Raw genomic sequence first — 19,104 nt, 5'->3', positions numbered from 1 at the left:
AAAAAAAAAAAAAAAAAAAAAAACAAACACAAAAACAAAACAAAACAAAACACTGAAGCACTTCCAACAGGATTTTTTTTTGCAGAATTTAGACACTTTAACTTCAAACCTGCAAACTCCAAGCTGCCACTGAGCCATGAGCATGACTAGTTCAACAGTTTTGGTAGTTTGTGTCCTTTAGTTATCTTAAGTACCTCGATGATCTGTTGTGATCATGTGCAGGAATGTCCAGACTTGCCAATGTTAACTCAGAAGTAGTACTTGTATATTAGTGAAACATCTAGAAAATGTATGTGGAGTGGGAGGAAGGGAGACAGTTCAGCTCTTCATGGTGCTTCTTATGTTTCAACATCATGTGCCTTCCTCTTGAAAGGCTCATGCATGAAGCTGGAGGCAATACAGTGTGGAGCAGCACTCCAGCTGCTCTTGTTTTACAGCACTGCTCTTCTGAGTTGGAAAGAAAGAGATCTTGGTGGCAGTGTAGTGGACTGGCATTGTAGCCTGACAGTTTCTTGTTATGCTTGTCTATCCTGGAATGAGGAGTCATCTAAGTGCCTGATATTGTTTTCTTGTGAAGCATTTATATCAAGCTATTTCTCATTTTTTAAGAAAGATTTGACAGATTGAAGTCTGTAGGTCTCCAGCTGCAGTTCATGTCCTTCATCCTTCATATCATTTGTTTCTCCTTTAACTTTTCTACATTGTTTTAAAAATGTAGATAATGACTGTTATTTTTTGAAGTAATCTAATATTAATCTCAACAATCTATAATAGAGGTTGCACTTTCCTATTCTTATTTGCTTCTAGCTTAATCATTAGCTGGTTTTCTCATTAGCCATTTTTGCTGCTGTGTAGCGATGTTATCTCAGGTGAAATTCTTTAATGCTGTAATCTTTCACCCTCCTGAGCCAGAGCTTTCCATAAGAGGTTTTCCCAATTGCATGTATACCTCAGAGGTGGCAGATCAGTGACTTTGCATGTGCCTAGTATTAAAACTCATTTTTCAAAAGGTCTAATTTACCAAGGGTAAATTGCTGTGTTTTACCCTCACTGGCCATTCCATCAACCTTCATGTTATCTATAAATCACTTCAGAAGTGAGTTTGATTTTACTTCTGTATCTCACAAAAAGTGTTACTGCTGCTTTTCTTGACACTAGGACCAATGTTGTACTACAGTTTGCACATTCATATTAGACTCATTTACTCCCAAGGCTGGAACAGCTCTCTTCATGCTTTATATTCTAGATCTAGATAGCTGTAGACTGTCTGTCTTCCACTGTAACCTACACAAGAAATCATCTCTGTGTGAGCCAAACCTTCTCAACCTTTTACAAGAAGCACATCTCCTACCTACTGAAAGTCCATTCACGTATCCAAGGAAACAGGTTATTCATTATGTCACCTACTGAAACTACTTAATGACTCATGCTTCATTTCAGCTCCAGACAGGTTTAGCAGTAAGCAATGTCGCCTCTTTATATGCCCTCTCTAGTTACAGAGTGCAAAAATTATAGCTTTCTTTAACCTAACTACTGTGGGTCCACTTTCCCAGAGATATGCTTGTACCTTATCTGGGACTGATTGTTCACCACCAACAACATTGGTGCAGAGAGTGTAAACAGCAAATATTCTGCTGCTAGCCAGGGATGTCAGCCTCTGCCTCTGAATATGTGGAGGGTCCTGGTTTTGGCTGTCAAGTCTACTTTCAACATGCATCCTTTTTATTACTACAACCGTAACAGGGTCCGCAATGTAGGAAGTATTGTTATTATTGCTCTTCCTTCAGCTTGAAATTTTGAAAAAAATTAGGAACTTGAAGAGAACAACTTGGAAACTTGGGGTGATAATCAGAACATGACAGAATGGTTAAGGTTAGAAGGCACCTCTGGAGGTCATTTGGTCCAAGCAAGGACAAGTAGGGACACCTAGAGCAAGTTGTCCAGGACCATGTCCAGAGGGTTTGTGAAGACCTCTAAGGAAGGAGGCTCCAGAACCTCTCTGAGCAACCTGTGTCAGTGCTCCACCACCCACACAGTAAAGAAGTTTTGACAAGTGTTTGAACTGTCAGAAATTCAGACAGAAACTCTTCTGTGCTAATTTGTTTCCATTGCCTTTTGTTCTGGCACCGGGTGACAGAGAAAAGAGCCTGGCTCCATCCTCTTTGCACTTGCCACTCAGATGTTTATAGGCATTGATACAATCTCCCCTATGCCTCCCCTTCTCTAGGCAGAACAGTCCCAGCTTTCTCTGTCTCTCCTGATAGGAAAGGTATCCTAGTCCTGTCATCATCTTGGAAGCCCAACATTGGACTCTTTCCAGTACATCTGGATATCCTTTGTACTGAGGAGCCTAGAACTGGTCAGCACTCAGGTATAGCCTCACTCCAGGTGCAGCTGAGTAGAGGGGAAAGATCACCTCTCTTGACCTGATGGCCATACTTTGCCTAATGCAGCCAAAAATACCATCAGCCTTACCAGCAAGGGCACAAGGCTGACTTATGTTCAAGTCAGTGTCCACCAGCAACCTCAGACCATTTCCTGCAGAGCAGCTTTCCAGCTGGGTGACCCCCGCCACGTCCTGGTGCCTGGGCTTGTTCCTCCCCAGGTGCAGGACTCTGTACTTCTTGCTGGACTTTATGAGATTCACAGAATCATAGAATCATAGAATATCCTCAGTTGGAAGGGACCCACAAGGATCATCGAGTCCAGCTCCTGGCTCCACATGGGTCTACCCAAAAACTCAGACCATTTGACCAAGAGGATAGTCCAAATGGTTTTTAAACTCTGACTGGATTTTGCTACAACTGGGTCCCTGGGGAGACTTTTCAGATGCACTACTGCCCTCTTGGTGAAGAACCTTTTCCTGATATCCAGCCTGATCCTCCCCTGTTGCAGCTTGACTCCTTTCCCTTGGGTCCTATGACTGGTCACCAGAGAGAATAGATCAACTCCTGCCCCTCTACTCTCCCTCATAAGGAAGCTGCAAACCATGATGAGGTCTCCCCTCAGCCTCCTCTTTTCTAGGCTGAATGGGCCTAGTGACCTCAGCTGCTCCTCATACATCTTACCCTCTAGGCCCTTCACCATCTTCATCACCCCCCTCTGGACACTCTCCAAGAGTTTAATGTCCTTTTTGTACTGTGGTGCCCAGAACTGCACACAGTACTTGAGGTACCAGCACAGAGTAGAGTGGGACAATCACGTCCCTCAACCAACTGGCAATGTCGTGCTTGATGCACCCCAGAGTACAGTTGGCTCTCCTGTCTGCCAGGGCACACTGCTGGCTCATATTCAGCTTGTGGTTAACCACAACCCCTAGGTCCCTCTCTGCGGGGATGCTCTCCATCTTCTTGTCCCCCAGCCTGTATGCACGAGTCAACCACTTACCCCGGTTTCATGTCATCCATCAGTTTAGTGAGGGTGCACTCTATCCCATCATCCAAGTTGACAATGAAGATGTCAAGCAAGACAGGACCAAGTTTTGACCCCTGGAGTACTTCGCTCATTATTGTTCTTCAACTAGACTTTGCATGACTGATCACTACCCTCTGGGCCAGACTGTTCAGTCAGTTTTTGATCCACCTCACTGCTTATCCAGTCCATAGTTCAACAGCTTCTCTATGAGAATCTTATAAGAAACAGTGTTGAAAGCCTTACAGCAGTCCAGGAAGACTGATCCCCCCACACAACCATGAGGCTGATGATTTCATTATAGAAGGTTATCAGGTTGATCAGGCATCATTTCCCTTTGGTGAATCCATGATGAATACTCCTGTTGTTTCTCTTGTCCTTCAGGTGCCTTGAAATGGTTTTCAGGTTTAACTGTTCCATCACTTTCCCAAGGATTGAGGTGAGGCTGACTGGACTATAGTTCCTTGGATTGTCCTCCTTTCTTTTGTTTAAGATAGGAGTGACATTTGCTTTCCTGCAGTCTTGAGGCACTCCTCCTAGTTGCCACAGTTGAACAAGGACTATGAGGTGACCTCACAATCACTTCTTTTTGCCCTTGATGTCCCTGGACATATTTAATTCTAACAGGGCTTTAGCTTTTCAGAACCTGATCCCTGGCTGCTCAGACAATTTTCCTGTACTCTTCTAGGTTACCTGTCTTTGCTTCCACCCTTTGTAATATTCCTTTTTGTTTTTGAATTTGTTCAGGAGGTCCTCGTTCATCCATGTAACCTTCTTGGCATTTTTGCCTGGTTTTCTCTTTGTTGGGATGAATCATTCTTGAGCTTGGAGGAGGTGATCCTTTGTCCAGCTTCACTGGGCCTTTTCTCTCCAGGGCTTTATCACAGAGAACTCTACCAAGAAGAGATTCATCAGATCCCTACCAACATCCCTGAAGAGGCCAAAGTCTGCTCTCCCAAATTCCAGAGCTGTGAGCTTGAATTGTACCTTCCTCACTCCTCTAAGAATCCTGAATTGCACTATTTCATGGTTACTGCACCTAAGGCTTCCTTTGAGCTTCACATTGTCTTCCAGCCCCTCCTTGTTGGTGAGAATTAGGTCCAGCATAACACCTCTCCTTGTCGGCACCTCTATCATTTGAAGAAGGAAGTTGTCATCAACACAGCCCAGGAACCTCCTGGATTGCCTATGCCCCACTGTTCTGTCCCTCCAACACATATCAGGGTGGTTGAAGTCCCCCATGAGGTCCACAGCTTGTGAAAGTGAGACTGTTTCTATTTGTTTATAGAAAGCCTTATTTAATCAATCTTCCTGGGCAAGTGGCCTGTAATGGACTCTTAGTAGAATGTCACCTAGCCCTGTCTTCTTTTTAATCCTGACCCATAAGCTCCTCACCCATCCCCAGGTAGAGCTCCATGTGTTCCAGCTGCTTATTGACATAGAGGGTAATGCCCCTTCCTCATCTTCCCTCCCTGTCCTTCCTAAAGAGCCCATATCCTTCCATTCCAACACTCCAGTCATGGGAGCCATCCCACCACAGCTAAAATAAAATTAAAGTGGGTATAAAATTAATGAAAGCAAAGAAAGCATGGAGTAGTTAAGGTTGCTGTTGCTTTTGCTATCTACTTATATTTGTAATCTTATATTTGTAAGCTCAATTTAGAGCTCAAAGTTTTCACATAGCCTATTGCATTCAATTAATAACAAGTGTGAATTTTATGGAGTTTCCTATCTTTCTGGACTTATTAAAGTTGTGGAACTGATTTGAGCTCTTGCCTGTTGCAGTTACACACTATATCTATTTTATTTAACCTTTACAGTCCATTGTCTGAAATTCATCATGCCTGCTTCAGGTTTTACTGAAATGCACATACCACAAATAGGCCAATTATGCCTGACATGTAGGTGTTTTGTCATAGGTCAGTGCATCCCGCTCTAATATAAAGATTGATTTGAATGTGTCAATCTTTTTCATGTAGCTTGTCATATACTGGAATGCTGTGATGGCCTTGCCCAGGATGTCATCAGCACCATAGGGCAGGCATTTGAGCTTCGATTTAAGCAATACTTAAGGTGCCCCTCCAAGATACCTACTTTGCACGATAGGTGAGTACGGTTACAGAAGACTGATAAAGAACCTTCTTTATTTTTACTTTATAAAATATGCTATGGACAAATTTGCTGGAGATGAACAGGATTTAAATGCTTCAAAAAGAGATTTCTGCTGAATTAGCAAAGGAGGGCTTGCTTAATGAATCTGAGAGGAGCAGAGTCATTTTAAAAGAATGGACTAAATATGGATTTCACAGTGAAATTACTCAAAGGATCATGTGTTTTCTATTGTGGTTAATATGCAGTGTTTTATGGCCAAGAATGAATATTATTTGTCACATTTTATCATTCTTGTTACTGTGATAGCAGCTCCGTTAATTTGGATGAAGTGAGCTAGAGTTGCTGGGCTTCCCAAATGATCAGTGATGTTTCGCTATTTCTAGTATTAGCTGAAGTAAAGGTTTTAGGAATGTAATGTCTCATAGACAGGCTTTGACTGCATTGTTCTCTAGAGCAATAATGTCAGATTTGTTGGCTTTCCTATGTTTAAAATGCTGTGGTATAGCCTTCTGTTTCCTTTAGTGATCTCTATTTTTATCATGGATCAGTATATGCTCACTAACATTAGAATAAATCTTATTTCTTACATAAGGGTAAAATGAGCACATGGTGAATATTAAATGCTATTATTTCTATCTGGGAGCATTCTGTACTCACTTTGGAATGGAATAAATGACTGTTAAATGTAGACTGAAAGCACAGATCCTATCTCATGACTTCATGAAGTTCTTCAAGATTTACAGTGGTGATAGAACAGACATAATTAAAGACAATGTTTTAGGGCTTAGTCAGTCAATCAAGTAATAATATTATGAATGCTACTGTGAGTTTGTTTGTGGATTATTTAATGGTCTTTAAAGCTAAGTTTAAAAAAAAAAATATATCATTTTTCAGGCTAAAGAATTTCATCCTTTGCAAAGGGAGATATAGATAAAATTTATCTAATCAGGGTATCTGCTGCATGATCCTGGCCAATGATGGTAGCTGAATTTTCAAAATAATATGCAATAGTGATCCTCTCACAGCCAGTCTTAACATGCTGAAAGTATTTGTAAGTGCTTTGCAAGTGACACACAAAATCAAGCACTCACTTTCTTACAGGGTGCAGAGTTTTGATGAGTCATGGATGGAGGAAGAGAGTGAGGCAGCAGAACATCCCTATTACAACAACATCCCAAATAAAATGCCCCCTCCCGGTGGCTTCATTGATGCCAGACTCAAAGCAAGGATTCCCACTGCTGCAGACACAGCTCAGGTCGGTGCATCTCTGCCCTCTTGCTGATAGATCCAAAATTTACATGCATACATACATACATACATACATATATATATATGTAAAATATACTACATATATATATAAATATAATATATATGCACATATATATAAAATATATAATATATAATATATATTATATGCATATGATATATGTATACATATCATATATATGTTATATATAATATATTATATATGTGCTATATGTAATATATATAATGTTATATATTATATATGTTATATATATTATATTACACACATATATATAATTTAAATATATATATATTTAAGATGGATTTATTTGGAACATAAATGTGTGATTAGTTTCATATTTAATGGACATTGATCTAGGAGACAACAAATTAAGCATTTGAGCAAAGGGAGTTGAATTCTTCATGGTGTTAAAAAAAATAAAAAAAAAGTTCAGAGAAGAACCTGGGGGTTACTACAGTTTTAAGAAACATATCTGTCTCAGAGAGTATGAATTAAGAGTGCAAACAAACTAGAAACTATTTGATACAGAAGCTTTCATACAATCTAATACAGTCATTGCTAACATTTCATTATGTTAATAACTCAGCAGCAACTGATATTTAGCCAGGTTCCTAGGTAGGTCTTTCATTTCACACTGAACTGAAGCCAGCTTGGATATTTCTACCAGCATTGCTGTCAGAGGTTTGACTCTTATCCATACAACCACTTAAGAGGAGTTTTGAGATCCAGTCCAACTCTGTTTAAATCTAGAGGGGCCTTGACTGAAGAAAACATACTCCTGTCAATATCTAAGTGAGTTCCCTGGTACCAGTGTGAGTCTTTCAGCTCATGTTTTTGAGGGTGTTTAGGGTGTCTACTGATCCCTTGTGTGGTTTCTAAGAAATGGTTTTCCCAGCCACAGTTTGTCAGGGCTGCCTGTGTGGAGACAAACATATTGAAGGCAATGATGTATTATTTGGGATTGCAGGGGTTGATAAAAGCAGGAAGGAGGGAAGTTTTCATGAAGGTCACCAGTAATGTCTTACTCCTACACAAATGTTTTTCTGAGATCTATATTCTGACACAATAATGAATCGGAAATAAAGAGTGGGAGTACACAGAATACAGTCAAGGAAATTGTCCAAGCCACTCATAATATATCAGTGTTTTAATGGTAATTGCAACTTTCTTTGTACATGTGTCCATTCTAGTCTGCAGCAGGAGTGGGAAGAGAGCGGATCTATTACCAGAGTCGTCATTTAGGAGACAAATTCAATGAAGACTGGCATCATGAACCTGTTAAGCAAGGTGAGTCTTACCAGTTTGGGTTGTAATGTAGCAGGATGTCTTGGGTGGGCAAAGCACACAAATGTCTGATGCCTTGAAGACTTAAGTCAATGAGCTGCACTTTGTTGGTCCCCTTTGTCATGAATTTTGGTGTTGACATCAGTGAAAAGTGTTTGGTAAGTATTCCTGGATGAATTATTAAATGCACACCTTCACAAAAACTTATATTTTGCAGAACACTTCCTGTACAGATTTGCCCCAAACATTCAGCTATCTAGCTTGTCTGAAAAGTTCATGGTATTTAAAGACAAACTTTTGGTCTTTTCATAAAATCCGACCCACTAGGATACGCACAGTGGATTTTCCAAAGGTAGGGTACAAAGTCAGAATCTTTTTAGGAATGTAGAACAATGCACATGTCTGCATATAATTTGGCCTCTACACATAACAAACACTGCATCATTTTAATATTGCAGTTTATGAGTTAGAAGCAAACCACTTCAAAACGTCTGTGTCAAATTTGACCCCTTCCACCTTTATGTGACAGCTTTGAGGTGTCTTGGTGGACCATTTCTTTTCAAATGCCAGAATACGTTGTCTGTTGTTAATGTACACTGATTTGGGAACTTTGTTTCATTTCATCCCCAATGAGTCCCCAGCTAATTTGAAACTCACAGTCTTGATTTACAAAAAATACCTTTTCTCCAAAATAATTAAAAATAAAATTCACTGAAACACTGTTATGACTGTTTTCAATGGCATATTTTTTCTATTAGCTTCAGCAGTTACTGTCTTTCTATCTTCCATTCCAGGGAATTTTAAACCTGTGGTGATGGGTTTTGATATTATCATCTGTTCATTCTAACAACATAATTATGTAAAAGATAAAAAATAAAAAATAAATTAAAAAAATAAACCACCATCTCTTGAATTTTCCAGGATCTCTGGATATTTATAGTGTGCCGGAAGGGAGATCACAAGTAACTCCAACAGCAGAGATGCCAACTTATGTGAACACTCAGCATATAAATATGGAAGCTCTATTGGCACTTCAGGCAGATGCTGAAAGTACCTTCAGTGGAAACGCAAATAATACCAAAGAGAGTAGCCCAGGAAAGGATCTATTTGACATGAGTGAGTTTCCTTCCTTTTCACTCCCTTTCTAGCAAGAGACTTTATGTATTAATTCTGTATAAAAATAATCCTAAAATTCTCCAGATGAAATTTTAGTATCCCTAGTGAAGTCACAGTGAGCCTTAGAATTCATGGTGGTTTCATATCTGACTGAGATAAAAATAAGGGTAGCCTAAGATCTGAAGCTAATTTGTATTAGATCTGTGTTAAGCTGCAGTCTATGTTATCCATAGCATCATGCGTAACTGTGCCAGAAGGAAAATAAATTGGGAGCCCTGTCATGCATGAAAATGAAGGAGTGATTGACTGGAGAACTAGCTCCTTGCCTGTCCTGTGAACTTGTTTCTAGGAAGTCAATGCATACTGCATTTGACTTTGTGCAACAAGAAAATTGAGAGGTAAAAGTAAATTCTCTCTTCTTCCAGGTAGGTCTACAGACCTACCTAGCCATTTATTTTACCTTTGAAGTCAACTTTTCCGGACTCAGTGTCACAGCTATAGTCTTCAAATAAAGTTTTAAGCATCAGTCATAATTTTGATGCTGATGCTACCCATATACAAGGTTTTCAGTCATGAGCAGATACTTAACAAAAAGTATGGGGAAAGCAATTTGATGTATAGAAAACCTTCCTTGTTCTGTTCATCTTACTTCCTTTCAGTTGCTGACACATGATTTATTCAATTTAGTTCATATTATTAAAAGGCAGTGAGACAAAGCAGTTGATGCCTACATGTTATCTGTAAAATAACATATCTACATTTCTGTAATTTCAGTCTACATGAAACTGTCTTCCTGGCATGTTTTTGCTGAAATGTGTCTCTGTTTCTACAGCAAAGATTTTGAACTGAAAGAAAGGGGGAGGTGAGAAAGTTAAAGAGTGCACCTATCTATCAATATAGTTCTACAATGAGAAAAGTCTGCTGACTGAAATGATGGATGTTAACCTTAATTTCTAATAACCACGCCCTTAAAACATGGACAAGCTTACCTCTATACACATTCTTTTCCTAAAAATAAGACAAACTGATTTCTCATCTTGCAGCCTGCATTAGGCTTTATTGACCATTGGATCAAAGAGAAAAGCATTATCAGAAAGTATGTCAACTAGTCCAAAGTCAGTGGTTTGTCAAGCTAAACATGTGGAGTAGTGCAGGCTGTAATGTAGTGAAGACATACATACAAGTCAGATTTAAGAAACATACAATTTAGTTTAGATAATGCTTAAATCTGTGACAGCATACTATTTATCCTATCTCTCTGAACTAAATTAACTTCTCAGTGGCCCCACAAAAGCATGGCTATGTACTGCTAGCCTCTGAGCAGTCTACTTATAGCATGTGTGTTGCTTCACAGTACTGCTCTCCAGATGTTCTTTAGTAAATCTAGTGGACTCAGAACAATGTGTCTTTTTAATATGTGCTAGATGGGCAATTGAAAATCTAAAAGTGCAAATAGCATGTGGTAGGTCAGTAGAGCCTATAATGAAACATACACTGACCTATTTACTATTTCTGTAAGACTGTTGAGATATGCAATGACACCTCTTTCCATTCCACTCTAGGGAAAGTAACACTGAGTTTAGGATTCAGCTGAAGTTTAAAAGATTACTTCCCAAGGGTTAATTTCAATTAGGTAAATCACAATAAAGGTGTTAACCTGTCTCTGTGTCCCAAAGTCCTCTTCCTAGGCTGAGGTTAGGAGTAAGCTGAGTAATAACAGCGACTGATCCTTTCCAGACCTACCCATGGGCTGGAGACTCAGTAATGGATAATGAATATATAATAATGGATAATATATAATAATGGATAATGGGTAAATGAATATGTTCCTTGAAGAGAGACCAGATATGACTATAATGACTTTGGGTACCCATATTATGCAATTTATTTTAAATGAAACTGTCTGACGTAACCTGTAAGGCAAAAAGAGAGCTTTGCACTGTACCAGAGCACATAAATACAGATGTTGACAATGGCCATTACTGAAATAAAATCAGTACCTTTCAAAAGTTTCTGCCTATATTCGCTCTTAATTTTTATCACTGTCTTTGTGTGCATAACACACGTTTTTAACATATTACACTCTTAATACATGTTTTACTACATGACAGATCAGTTAGCTTTGTAGTATGGTTTTTTTTTTTTTTTTTTTTTTTTTTTTTTTAATTTCTTAAAGGAAAGTGACTATAACACAGAATAAATCCAGTTAAAAATGTCTGGAATATATTTTTTTTTTTTTCCAACATGATTTAACTCTTAATTATCTTGCACTTGTTTCTCTTTCTATAACCAGAACCATTTGAAGATGCCCTTAAGAACCAAACACCTGAGCCTGTGTTGAATAAATCCACTTCCGTTGAATGTACTAGTCCTCTTTTATCCAGAGCTGCTGACTGGACTACAATGGAAGAGCTAAGTACAGAGCCATGGTATCAAGGAGAGATGAGCAGGAAAGACGCAGAACAGCTGTTAAAAAAATGTGGAGATTTCCTTGTGAGAAAAAGTACCACAAATCCAGGTTCCTATGTGCTGACAGGCATGCAAAATGGACAAGCCAAACATCTTCTTTTGGTGGATCCAGAAGGAACCGTAAGTGCTGATTACGGAGTAATACAGGCACTTTCTGACTTCTGTATTTTTTCTGAATATGTTTAAACTTGTTTACAGCTTAGGCACAACTGACCAGAATGACAGCTTAATGTAAGGTGTCATCACATCCAATACTCTCCTGATATCTAGTAGAAGACATAGTGCATGCATACATGCACATTTCAGGGATAGCAGAAGACCTCCCGCATAACATCTGCAGGAGGTCTCAGGGACCTGGTTCCTTATCAATGTCAAACTTTGGCCACTGCATTATTAACTTAGTCAAAAGTGTAGCTAAGCCCCTTTTTGGTCTTCTAGCTGAGAAGTTGCTGGCAACTGTGCAAGTTCAACCAGCATTTGTGCTGGGAATTTCCACATGATCTCTGTCAGTGAGGACACAGATCAGGCCCCCCAAAGCCATTATATTTTCCCCCTCTTAAGGCCATGAGATGACTGGAGTAAAACTGTGCCCCACTGGGGTAAAATTGCTACATCTGTTTGCTGCACAGGCACTCCTTTAGCTGATGAAGCCTCCCAGCCACAGAACAGCAAATGCAAAGAAACTCCTGTTTTTACATCCATCTGTCGTGCTTCTGGGGGAGATGAGCCTCACCAGAAAGAGCATTGCCACACATTTTATTCTTGTCCCGTGGTAGCTGACAGATAGTAACCCCTCTTCCTCTCTAAAGGACAGCTTTAAAAGCTGGAAAGTAAACTCCTGGGAAGGAGGTGGCTGTTTAGCATCTATTTGATCTGAGAAGCCTGCAGAAGGAAGACCAGCAGCAGAATTATGCTGGTCCTGCATACTACCACACTGCAATTGCCACAGTACTTGCCAGTCTACTTACTTACCTTCGCCACATGAGGACAGTCAAAGAATGTTTTTAACACTTTTTCTGCGCCATCAGCCAGGTCCCGGGCTTGGCCAGGAAGCCAGACCCTATGCATCTCTGGGAGCAGCCTCCTTCTCTAAAATGTTGACAGCTGCTTTGTGACCCTGCAGGTCTCATAATTCCCCCTTCAAAATAAATGCAGAAATAGCTGCTACAAGGTGCGGACATGTCCCACCAGGAGCTCTGGAAGCCAAAAAGTAGATGTGATATCTGCTGTTCCTCTCACTGGCAGGGTTTTACCCAGGCCTGGGACAGTTCCTGTTCTCCATCTCAGCAGGGCTCACTGGGTGTTTCTGCTGCTCTGCAGCAGCTTCAGCTGGCTTGGAAGGCAAAAGTGACGACAGTGTTTTCATATCTGTATTTAGGTTAGCTGAGCTGTCTGTGTGATTTGTGGGGTCCTGCCACAGCTCCTCAGCAGCCTTGTTTGTGACTTGTCAGAGAGAAGAGTCATTCATAAAACACTGGCGTGAGGCAAGCCTCAGCAGTGCTCCAGTGGCATGTGCTTTTCCTGCCTGGCCTCTGTGATTATTTGTAAAAACTGGTTCATAAAGAGTGCTTGAAAGTCAATTCACACACAAATTATCAAGTGGCACGTTACAACTCCTCAAGGTGTGTTTCCAGGGCAGTTAACTGTGCTGCCACTTCTGCTCTAATCCAGCTCACAAAAGATCTCTAGTTTAGATAAGGGATGCGTAAAGGTGAGTACTGCAGGTTTTCTACTGGGTTTAGGATTGAAGCTTGAGCCGTGGTGATGATGGTGCATACTACTGAGGGTGAGAAAGCTCTCACTTGGGTTGAATGGGCTGAAGATGTGTTAGTTTGAATATAGGTAATGAAAGTTCTTGATGTTTTAAAGATATCTTAGTTTTGAAAAATATAGCTTTGAATAATTATAGAAAGTAATGTTTAAAAGTAGTATGTTTGAGAAAGTATGAGAGCCAGCTGGTTTTCTTCAGCAACGCTGCTAAATGCAGACTCAGTAGATAGTATAACTTGCCGTTGGTGTTGTTTGCTACTTTCTTTTCCTGTGACATTGTGTCCCAAGTTCTTGTAATTTTGCCAGAACTTTATTGTGAAGATTGAAATATTTCAAGCGGGGTGCCCACTGCAGCATAAACTGTTTTTTGAAAGTTTTAACAAATTTCATTATCTATTTTCTATTCTATGATTTTTTAGAAACATTCAAGGAGAATAGATGCCATTTTAGAGCAGTGTTCATACCATTTTGCTTGAGACATTGTAGAACTATCCCAACACAAAAGCATTATCACAACTTTGCTCTGCATGTGGAAGCTGTATGCCGTAAGTTATTTTAAACATAAGAAGGAAATGTTCTGGGAAGATGAGGTTATGTAATTAAAGATAATAAAGATTAAATTAAGTTAATTAAAGATGTTTTTTAATATTAATTAGGTCTTGGCCTACCCTAACTTTTGACTGTTTTACCTTGTAATATCAGTTTTCTCTTATTGCAGCTGTAATAATTCACTTAGCAGGATTCCAGTGCAGAGTACTGGTAAATGGACTAGAAAAAAATGACATTCCCTACCCTAAAGTGGTTCACTTTCAAAGGCCCAAGCATGTACCATGCAGCACTGTGCAAACTCAAGCCAAACACAAGTGGTGGGTGGTTCACTTTCAGAGGAAGGGAATTTCCCAGTGTACGCCAGAGGTGTTTTTTTTTTTGTTTGTTTGTTTTTTTTTTTGGCATCTCAAGAAGAAAGGCTTTGCTGTGGAAAACACAAAGATGCTGAAATGCACAGAGATGTTCTGGCATCCCTGGATGGATATCCCTTTTTAATAAAAAGGTGAAAGAAGTTAAAATGAACCTGTAATTTCTTGAAAAAGAAAAGTTAGTCTAAAAATTGAACTTACAGTGAAACAAAATGTTGTACGGAAAGCAGACTAGCTCATAGGTATCTTGCTGAGTATCTGTTTGGAGAGACTAAGGAGAGTCAGAGACAAACACACAGAGACTAAACAGCCAGATTTCCACTGCTTTTGATGAGAGAGTGATCTGTCTCAAATACGTAATTAATGGTACATTTTTATTTTTAGAGAATTTTGATGCAAAGTTATGAGAAAAAATATTTTGCTCCTTAACTTGTTTTCTTGCATCCTTTTTTTGAAGGTTCGTACAAAAGACCGTGTCTTTGACAGCATAAGTCATCTCATCAATCATCACCTTGAGAATAATTTGCCAATAGTTTCTTCTGGGAGTGAACTCTGCTTGCAGCAGCCTGCTGAGAGGAAACACTGACTCCAGATAACTCTTAGTTTTTGTAACTTGCAAGTTATAACTTGTGGAAAGTGCAGATCTGAAAACATGTATGTAAAAAAAAAAAAAAAAAAGGAAAGAAAAGAAAAAAAGAACACACACAAAACAAACAACAACAACAAAAACACACACACACCATATTCCCATATGTTTCACCAGTATATTTTCTTTAGGTTTAAGAAGTTCTATTTCACACAGTTTACTTGAAAATTCTCAATGCTTTATGTGGACTTGAAGTCACAACAGAAGGTTTTCTTAAAAATTAATTTCAATAAAATTGTTCTGATCCTCAATTGTGAATATTGGTAGTGTATATATACACACACATAATATATAAATACAGTATATATTTATATTTTTCAAGTCAGTCTGTTGATGGTATAGAACTAATCTTCTGTGCCATGTGTTTTTAACAGAAGAAAAATGCCAATAGTGATTGTTCAGATAAAAATAGAATACAGCAGTCTCAATTTTTGAGAAAACAAATATTGGGCATCTTATTTATGATTTTATGTAAGAAGCACAATAATGGGGATTACAGTTGGAACATGTTGGTTAAGTACCTTGGAAAGAGACTGAATTTAGCAACATGGATTCCAACTCAGAAATTTAGCATAAAAGGATTTTTTTAAAGTGTTATTCAGTGTCATAGATATCAAAAGCATTTTCTTTCTGATGTCAAGTCTGAATTCCTATATGATATTACTCAAAGCATTTGTATCTTGCTTTAACAATGATTTGGTGTGATCTCTCTGTGTAAAAAGTGTATGCATTTGATTTTTCTAATGATAATACAACAATATTCTGCAACTTCAATTTGTTAATTTGAATGGTAAGATTATTTATAAATAGTTCTCTGGTTATGGTGAAGATCTAGGTGTCCTTGACTATCAGTTTCCAGTGAGATGTTATATACTGATTAGGCAGTTTCAATAACTTGTAATTAGTAGATTTAATGCAAGACTTCTGTGGCTGGTTAAAGACATATCTGAAAAATCTTTTAGTCTTATGGATAGTGAAAACTATTATGACTCAGTGATCAGTTTTGCAAATGGTGTCATTTGCATTTATCTAGTTATTAGGTGCCTCTTCCCAAAGTGTAACTTGATTTTGACCTTCAGCAAGAGATAGGTATTGCAAATATACAGCTTTTCTCTAAATATGAAGTTAGAAATATACACTAAAGATGCGTTTCTGACAGATGTTTCCTTGTCTTTTGGTATTGGGAATTTTTTTAGTGAAGGTCTGTACTGTTCAAACGCAAGCACTATATTAATTTGTTTTCATGTTTTATGAGCCTTAGTTCTTTTTTATGTAAAATTATCAAGACAAATTCAATAGACACTGTTCCTGTAATGGCAAAGTTTGGGACAGAGCTGTGATTTAGCCGTCAGCATTCAAAGGTCTTCTCTAGCAGAAGCATCTCAAATCAAATCATCAGACTTGATTTACAGTGGCCAAAAGTTAGCAGGCTAAGTCTAGGTTAAACACCTACCTGTCCTCAAGTAGTCAATTAGATTTGTTTTAAATTTTTTTTTTTTAAGTTTAAGAATTTTTTTAATTAAGACCAAACTGCTTGAAGGATTCACTTAGAATTCATTCAGATAGAATCACTACGTAAGGGAGAAAAAAAAAGAAAAAAAGGAAAAAAAGAGTCTTGTACCTATTTCTTGTACCTCATGCTTTGAAATATGGTCAAGTTGCAACTTTGAAAGACTTTTATTTTGGTTGTCCTCAAGAATTAAAATTATTAAGGTACCTAAGACTATCATGTGGCCCATGAAATAAAAATACATTTGATTATGTAATCAAAACATTCTGAAACCAAATGAAGACATTTAGTGAACCAAATGCTTCTGATTCATTTTGTTTCAGACAGTTATTATCTGATGTTTCTAGGTCTGGATGTGAGCTGAAAGGAAAGGAAAGAAAGTAAATACTGCTTTGCAAATTACCATGACACTTAAAGTCTTCAAATATTTAATTCTTAAAATTTGTGTTTTCCTTTTACCAAGTTGGAATTTGCAAGGAAAGTGAAAAGATCTTATAGCCAAAGCAGTATCAATCAGATTGATTTTTTTTTTAAGAGTATCTGTTCTTACCATATTGCCCATTGAAGTATCTTTGTTGTCTCCTTTTTCATCGTATGTAACACTTGTCATTCCGGTCTCCCACTTTCCTACAGACATGTCCTGGAATGTTTTTAGTATGATATCAATAACTGTAACAAAAGGCCTCTTTTGTACTTCAAATATGATTGTGTATCACTTCCGCAATAGTCAGGTGCCTAACTTCTTCAGCTGCCTTCAAAAATCCCACCTGCTGCCTATCTCTGTCTTGGATTCTTAAGTATCCTGCCAGTGCATGCTGGGAAAAATATGGCAAGATACAGATGTATGAATGAAGGCACAAAACATCCACTGAAATAAGCAGATAACATTGTTTTCCTTTTTTTTTTTTTTCCTTTTTTTTTTTTTCTTTTTTAACCATTACCCCAGCTGTAGCTTTAATAGTTTAGCAGCCAAATAGCTGCATAATTTGGAAATTAAAGCTGATGATAAGGAGACTTGAAAAAGCTTGCCAGAAACATCAGTAGTTGTTCCCCAAACTACATTTCACAAACTCTGCCTTCAAGAAAATGTGTGTGTTTTAAGCTTCTCTTCCAGCACATCCCGTTGCCGAGCTTATCCACTGATGATGCAAAGGTTACAAGTAGCTAGATCATATGTACTTTGGTCTTTGGTGGTGGTTTGGGCTTCAGCATTTGGGCTGCAACAATACTCCACTGTCATAATGGCCTGGGAGATCCTGTCTGGCCACATACGAAGGTCCAGAGCCTTTTCTAAGTCACTGAAACCAAATGATCTTGAACCAACCAACAAGGAAGAGCAAGCATATGGGCAAATTAATGCTTCTTTGGCAGATCCTACTTTTTGTAATTGTCATAGATTTGGCTTTCCACCATATGAGAATGGTATAAAAACTGTATAGCCATTTCGTCAGCAGGTCCACTACTGTTGTCATTAGAGTGAAAGAGACATTTTACATTGAGCTCAGCAAGAGAGAACTGAACCTCTTAGAAAGTCATTTCTCCTCATTTCTGTGAGGAGCCAACACTGCTAGCAATTTAAGAGACATAAAGCTATGGGACCAATGTTGTGTTATTAGCTGAAAACTGTACAGTTGACTGCATAATAATTTGAGTTTTTTAATATTTTCCTTTGGCTTTGAGTCTCCTTTCCTTTTGGTTTTCTTCTCTTTTATGCTGTCTCAAGGGCTATACACTTACTGGTTTTAAAAATCTGGTGATCATTCAGTATGATGACTCAAAGAGCCGGGATTTAACTGAAAGAACAAATTTACTACACTCACTAGAAATCACTGAGATCATACAATATTCAGTTATCCTTTTATATTTTCCCAGGGAATAGCTGAGAAGTCAGAATTGAAACTATTATCAGTAAATCTGATTATCAGTTTTGATTCCAGTTGTATTGCAACTATATGAACTATGGCTAATGAAAATTCATTAGATTCCTTTAAACAAGACTGTTAGAAGTAAAACAAATGCTTCTGATTGATTTTATTAAAGTTCTATATTAATTGTTAGGATAGTAACAATTTCATAATGCTGAAGCTGAAAGTGATAGATTTGAGAGCTGAGGTATAGTCATGTTCCCAAAGTTTTAGTTGTTTCAGATGCTTCACAAGCAATGAAATGCCAAAGGTAGAAATTGCGAGTTGAAAACAGAATTACCTTCTGGTTTCAATGGGCATTTGCACACTGTGAAGACTTCCAGGCTCCCTTCCTGAACAAAAGAGAAGGATGTTCAAGTTGGCTATGCCTAGGTGCAGGAGGAGATGCAACCTCCATGGCCTCTCTGCCCAGGGCTTTGCACATGAGGTGAAGGTAAAATGTTAAACTGAAGCTTCCCTTCACTTCAAATCCTACAGGATTCCCAATGGGAGATGATGCTAGTTATATCAGATACCTCTCTGTTGTACTGTATTTGTTCAACAAAAAGCAGAGGACAAAGGACATAGGCCTAGGACTGGGATTTGGTTGCAAAATGTGCATTGTCATGTAAAGAAAAAGTTTATTAATGGCCTGGTAAATGTCACCTTTTTGATATCCTGGCATCCTTCTTCTCCTT

General features: G+C 38.4%; 1 protein-coding gene across 1 annotated transcript in view; it reads left to right on the top strand.

Annotated features, from left to right (window-relative positions):
- SHC3 (SHC adaptor protein 3) overlaps window positions 1-15,394 on the top strand; it is a gene marked incomplete at its 5' end in the record, with an annotated part of 60,380 nt that extends 44,986 nt beyond the window's left edge. Inside the window, 6 exons of the mRNA XM_082784275.1 lie at window positions 5,391-5,517; window positions 6,625-6,778; window positions 7,981-8,077; window positions 8,996-9,190; window positions 11,484-11,779; window positions 14,804-15,394. Of these exons, the coding sequence (XP_082640401.1) occupies window positions 5,391-5,517; window positions 6,625-6,778; window positions 7,981-8,077; window positions 8,996-9,190; window positions 11,484-11,779; window positions 14,804-14,932 (998 nt within the window). The 3' untranslated portion in view covers window positions 14,933-15,394. The remainder of the gene's footprint in view (window positions 1-5,390; window positions 5,518-6,624; window positions 6,779-7,980; window positions 8,078-8,995; window positions 9,191-11,483; window positions 11,780-14,803) is intronic.
- Window positions 15,395-19,104: the final 3,710 nt, after the last annotated feature.

The sequence above is a fragment of the Aythya marila genome (assembly GCF_965140915.1).
Source record: "Aythya marila genome assembly, chromosome: Z".
Classification (NCBI taxonomy): Eukaryota; Metazoa; Chordata; class Aves; order Anseriformes; family Anatidae; genus Aythya; species Aythya marila.
The sequence above is the reverse complement of the archived record's forward strand: the minus strand, read 5'-3'. Positions and strand labels throughout refer to the sequence as shown.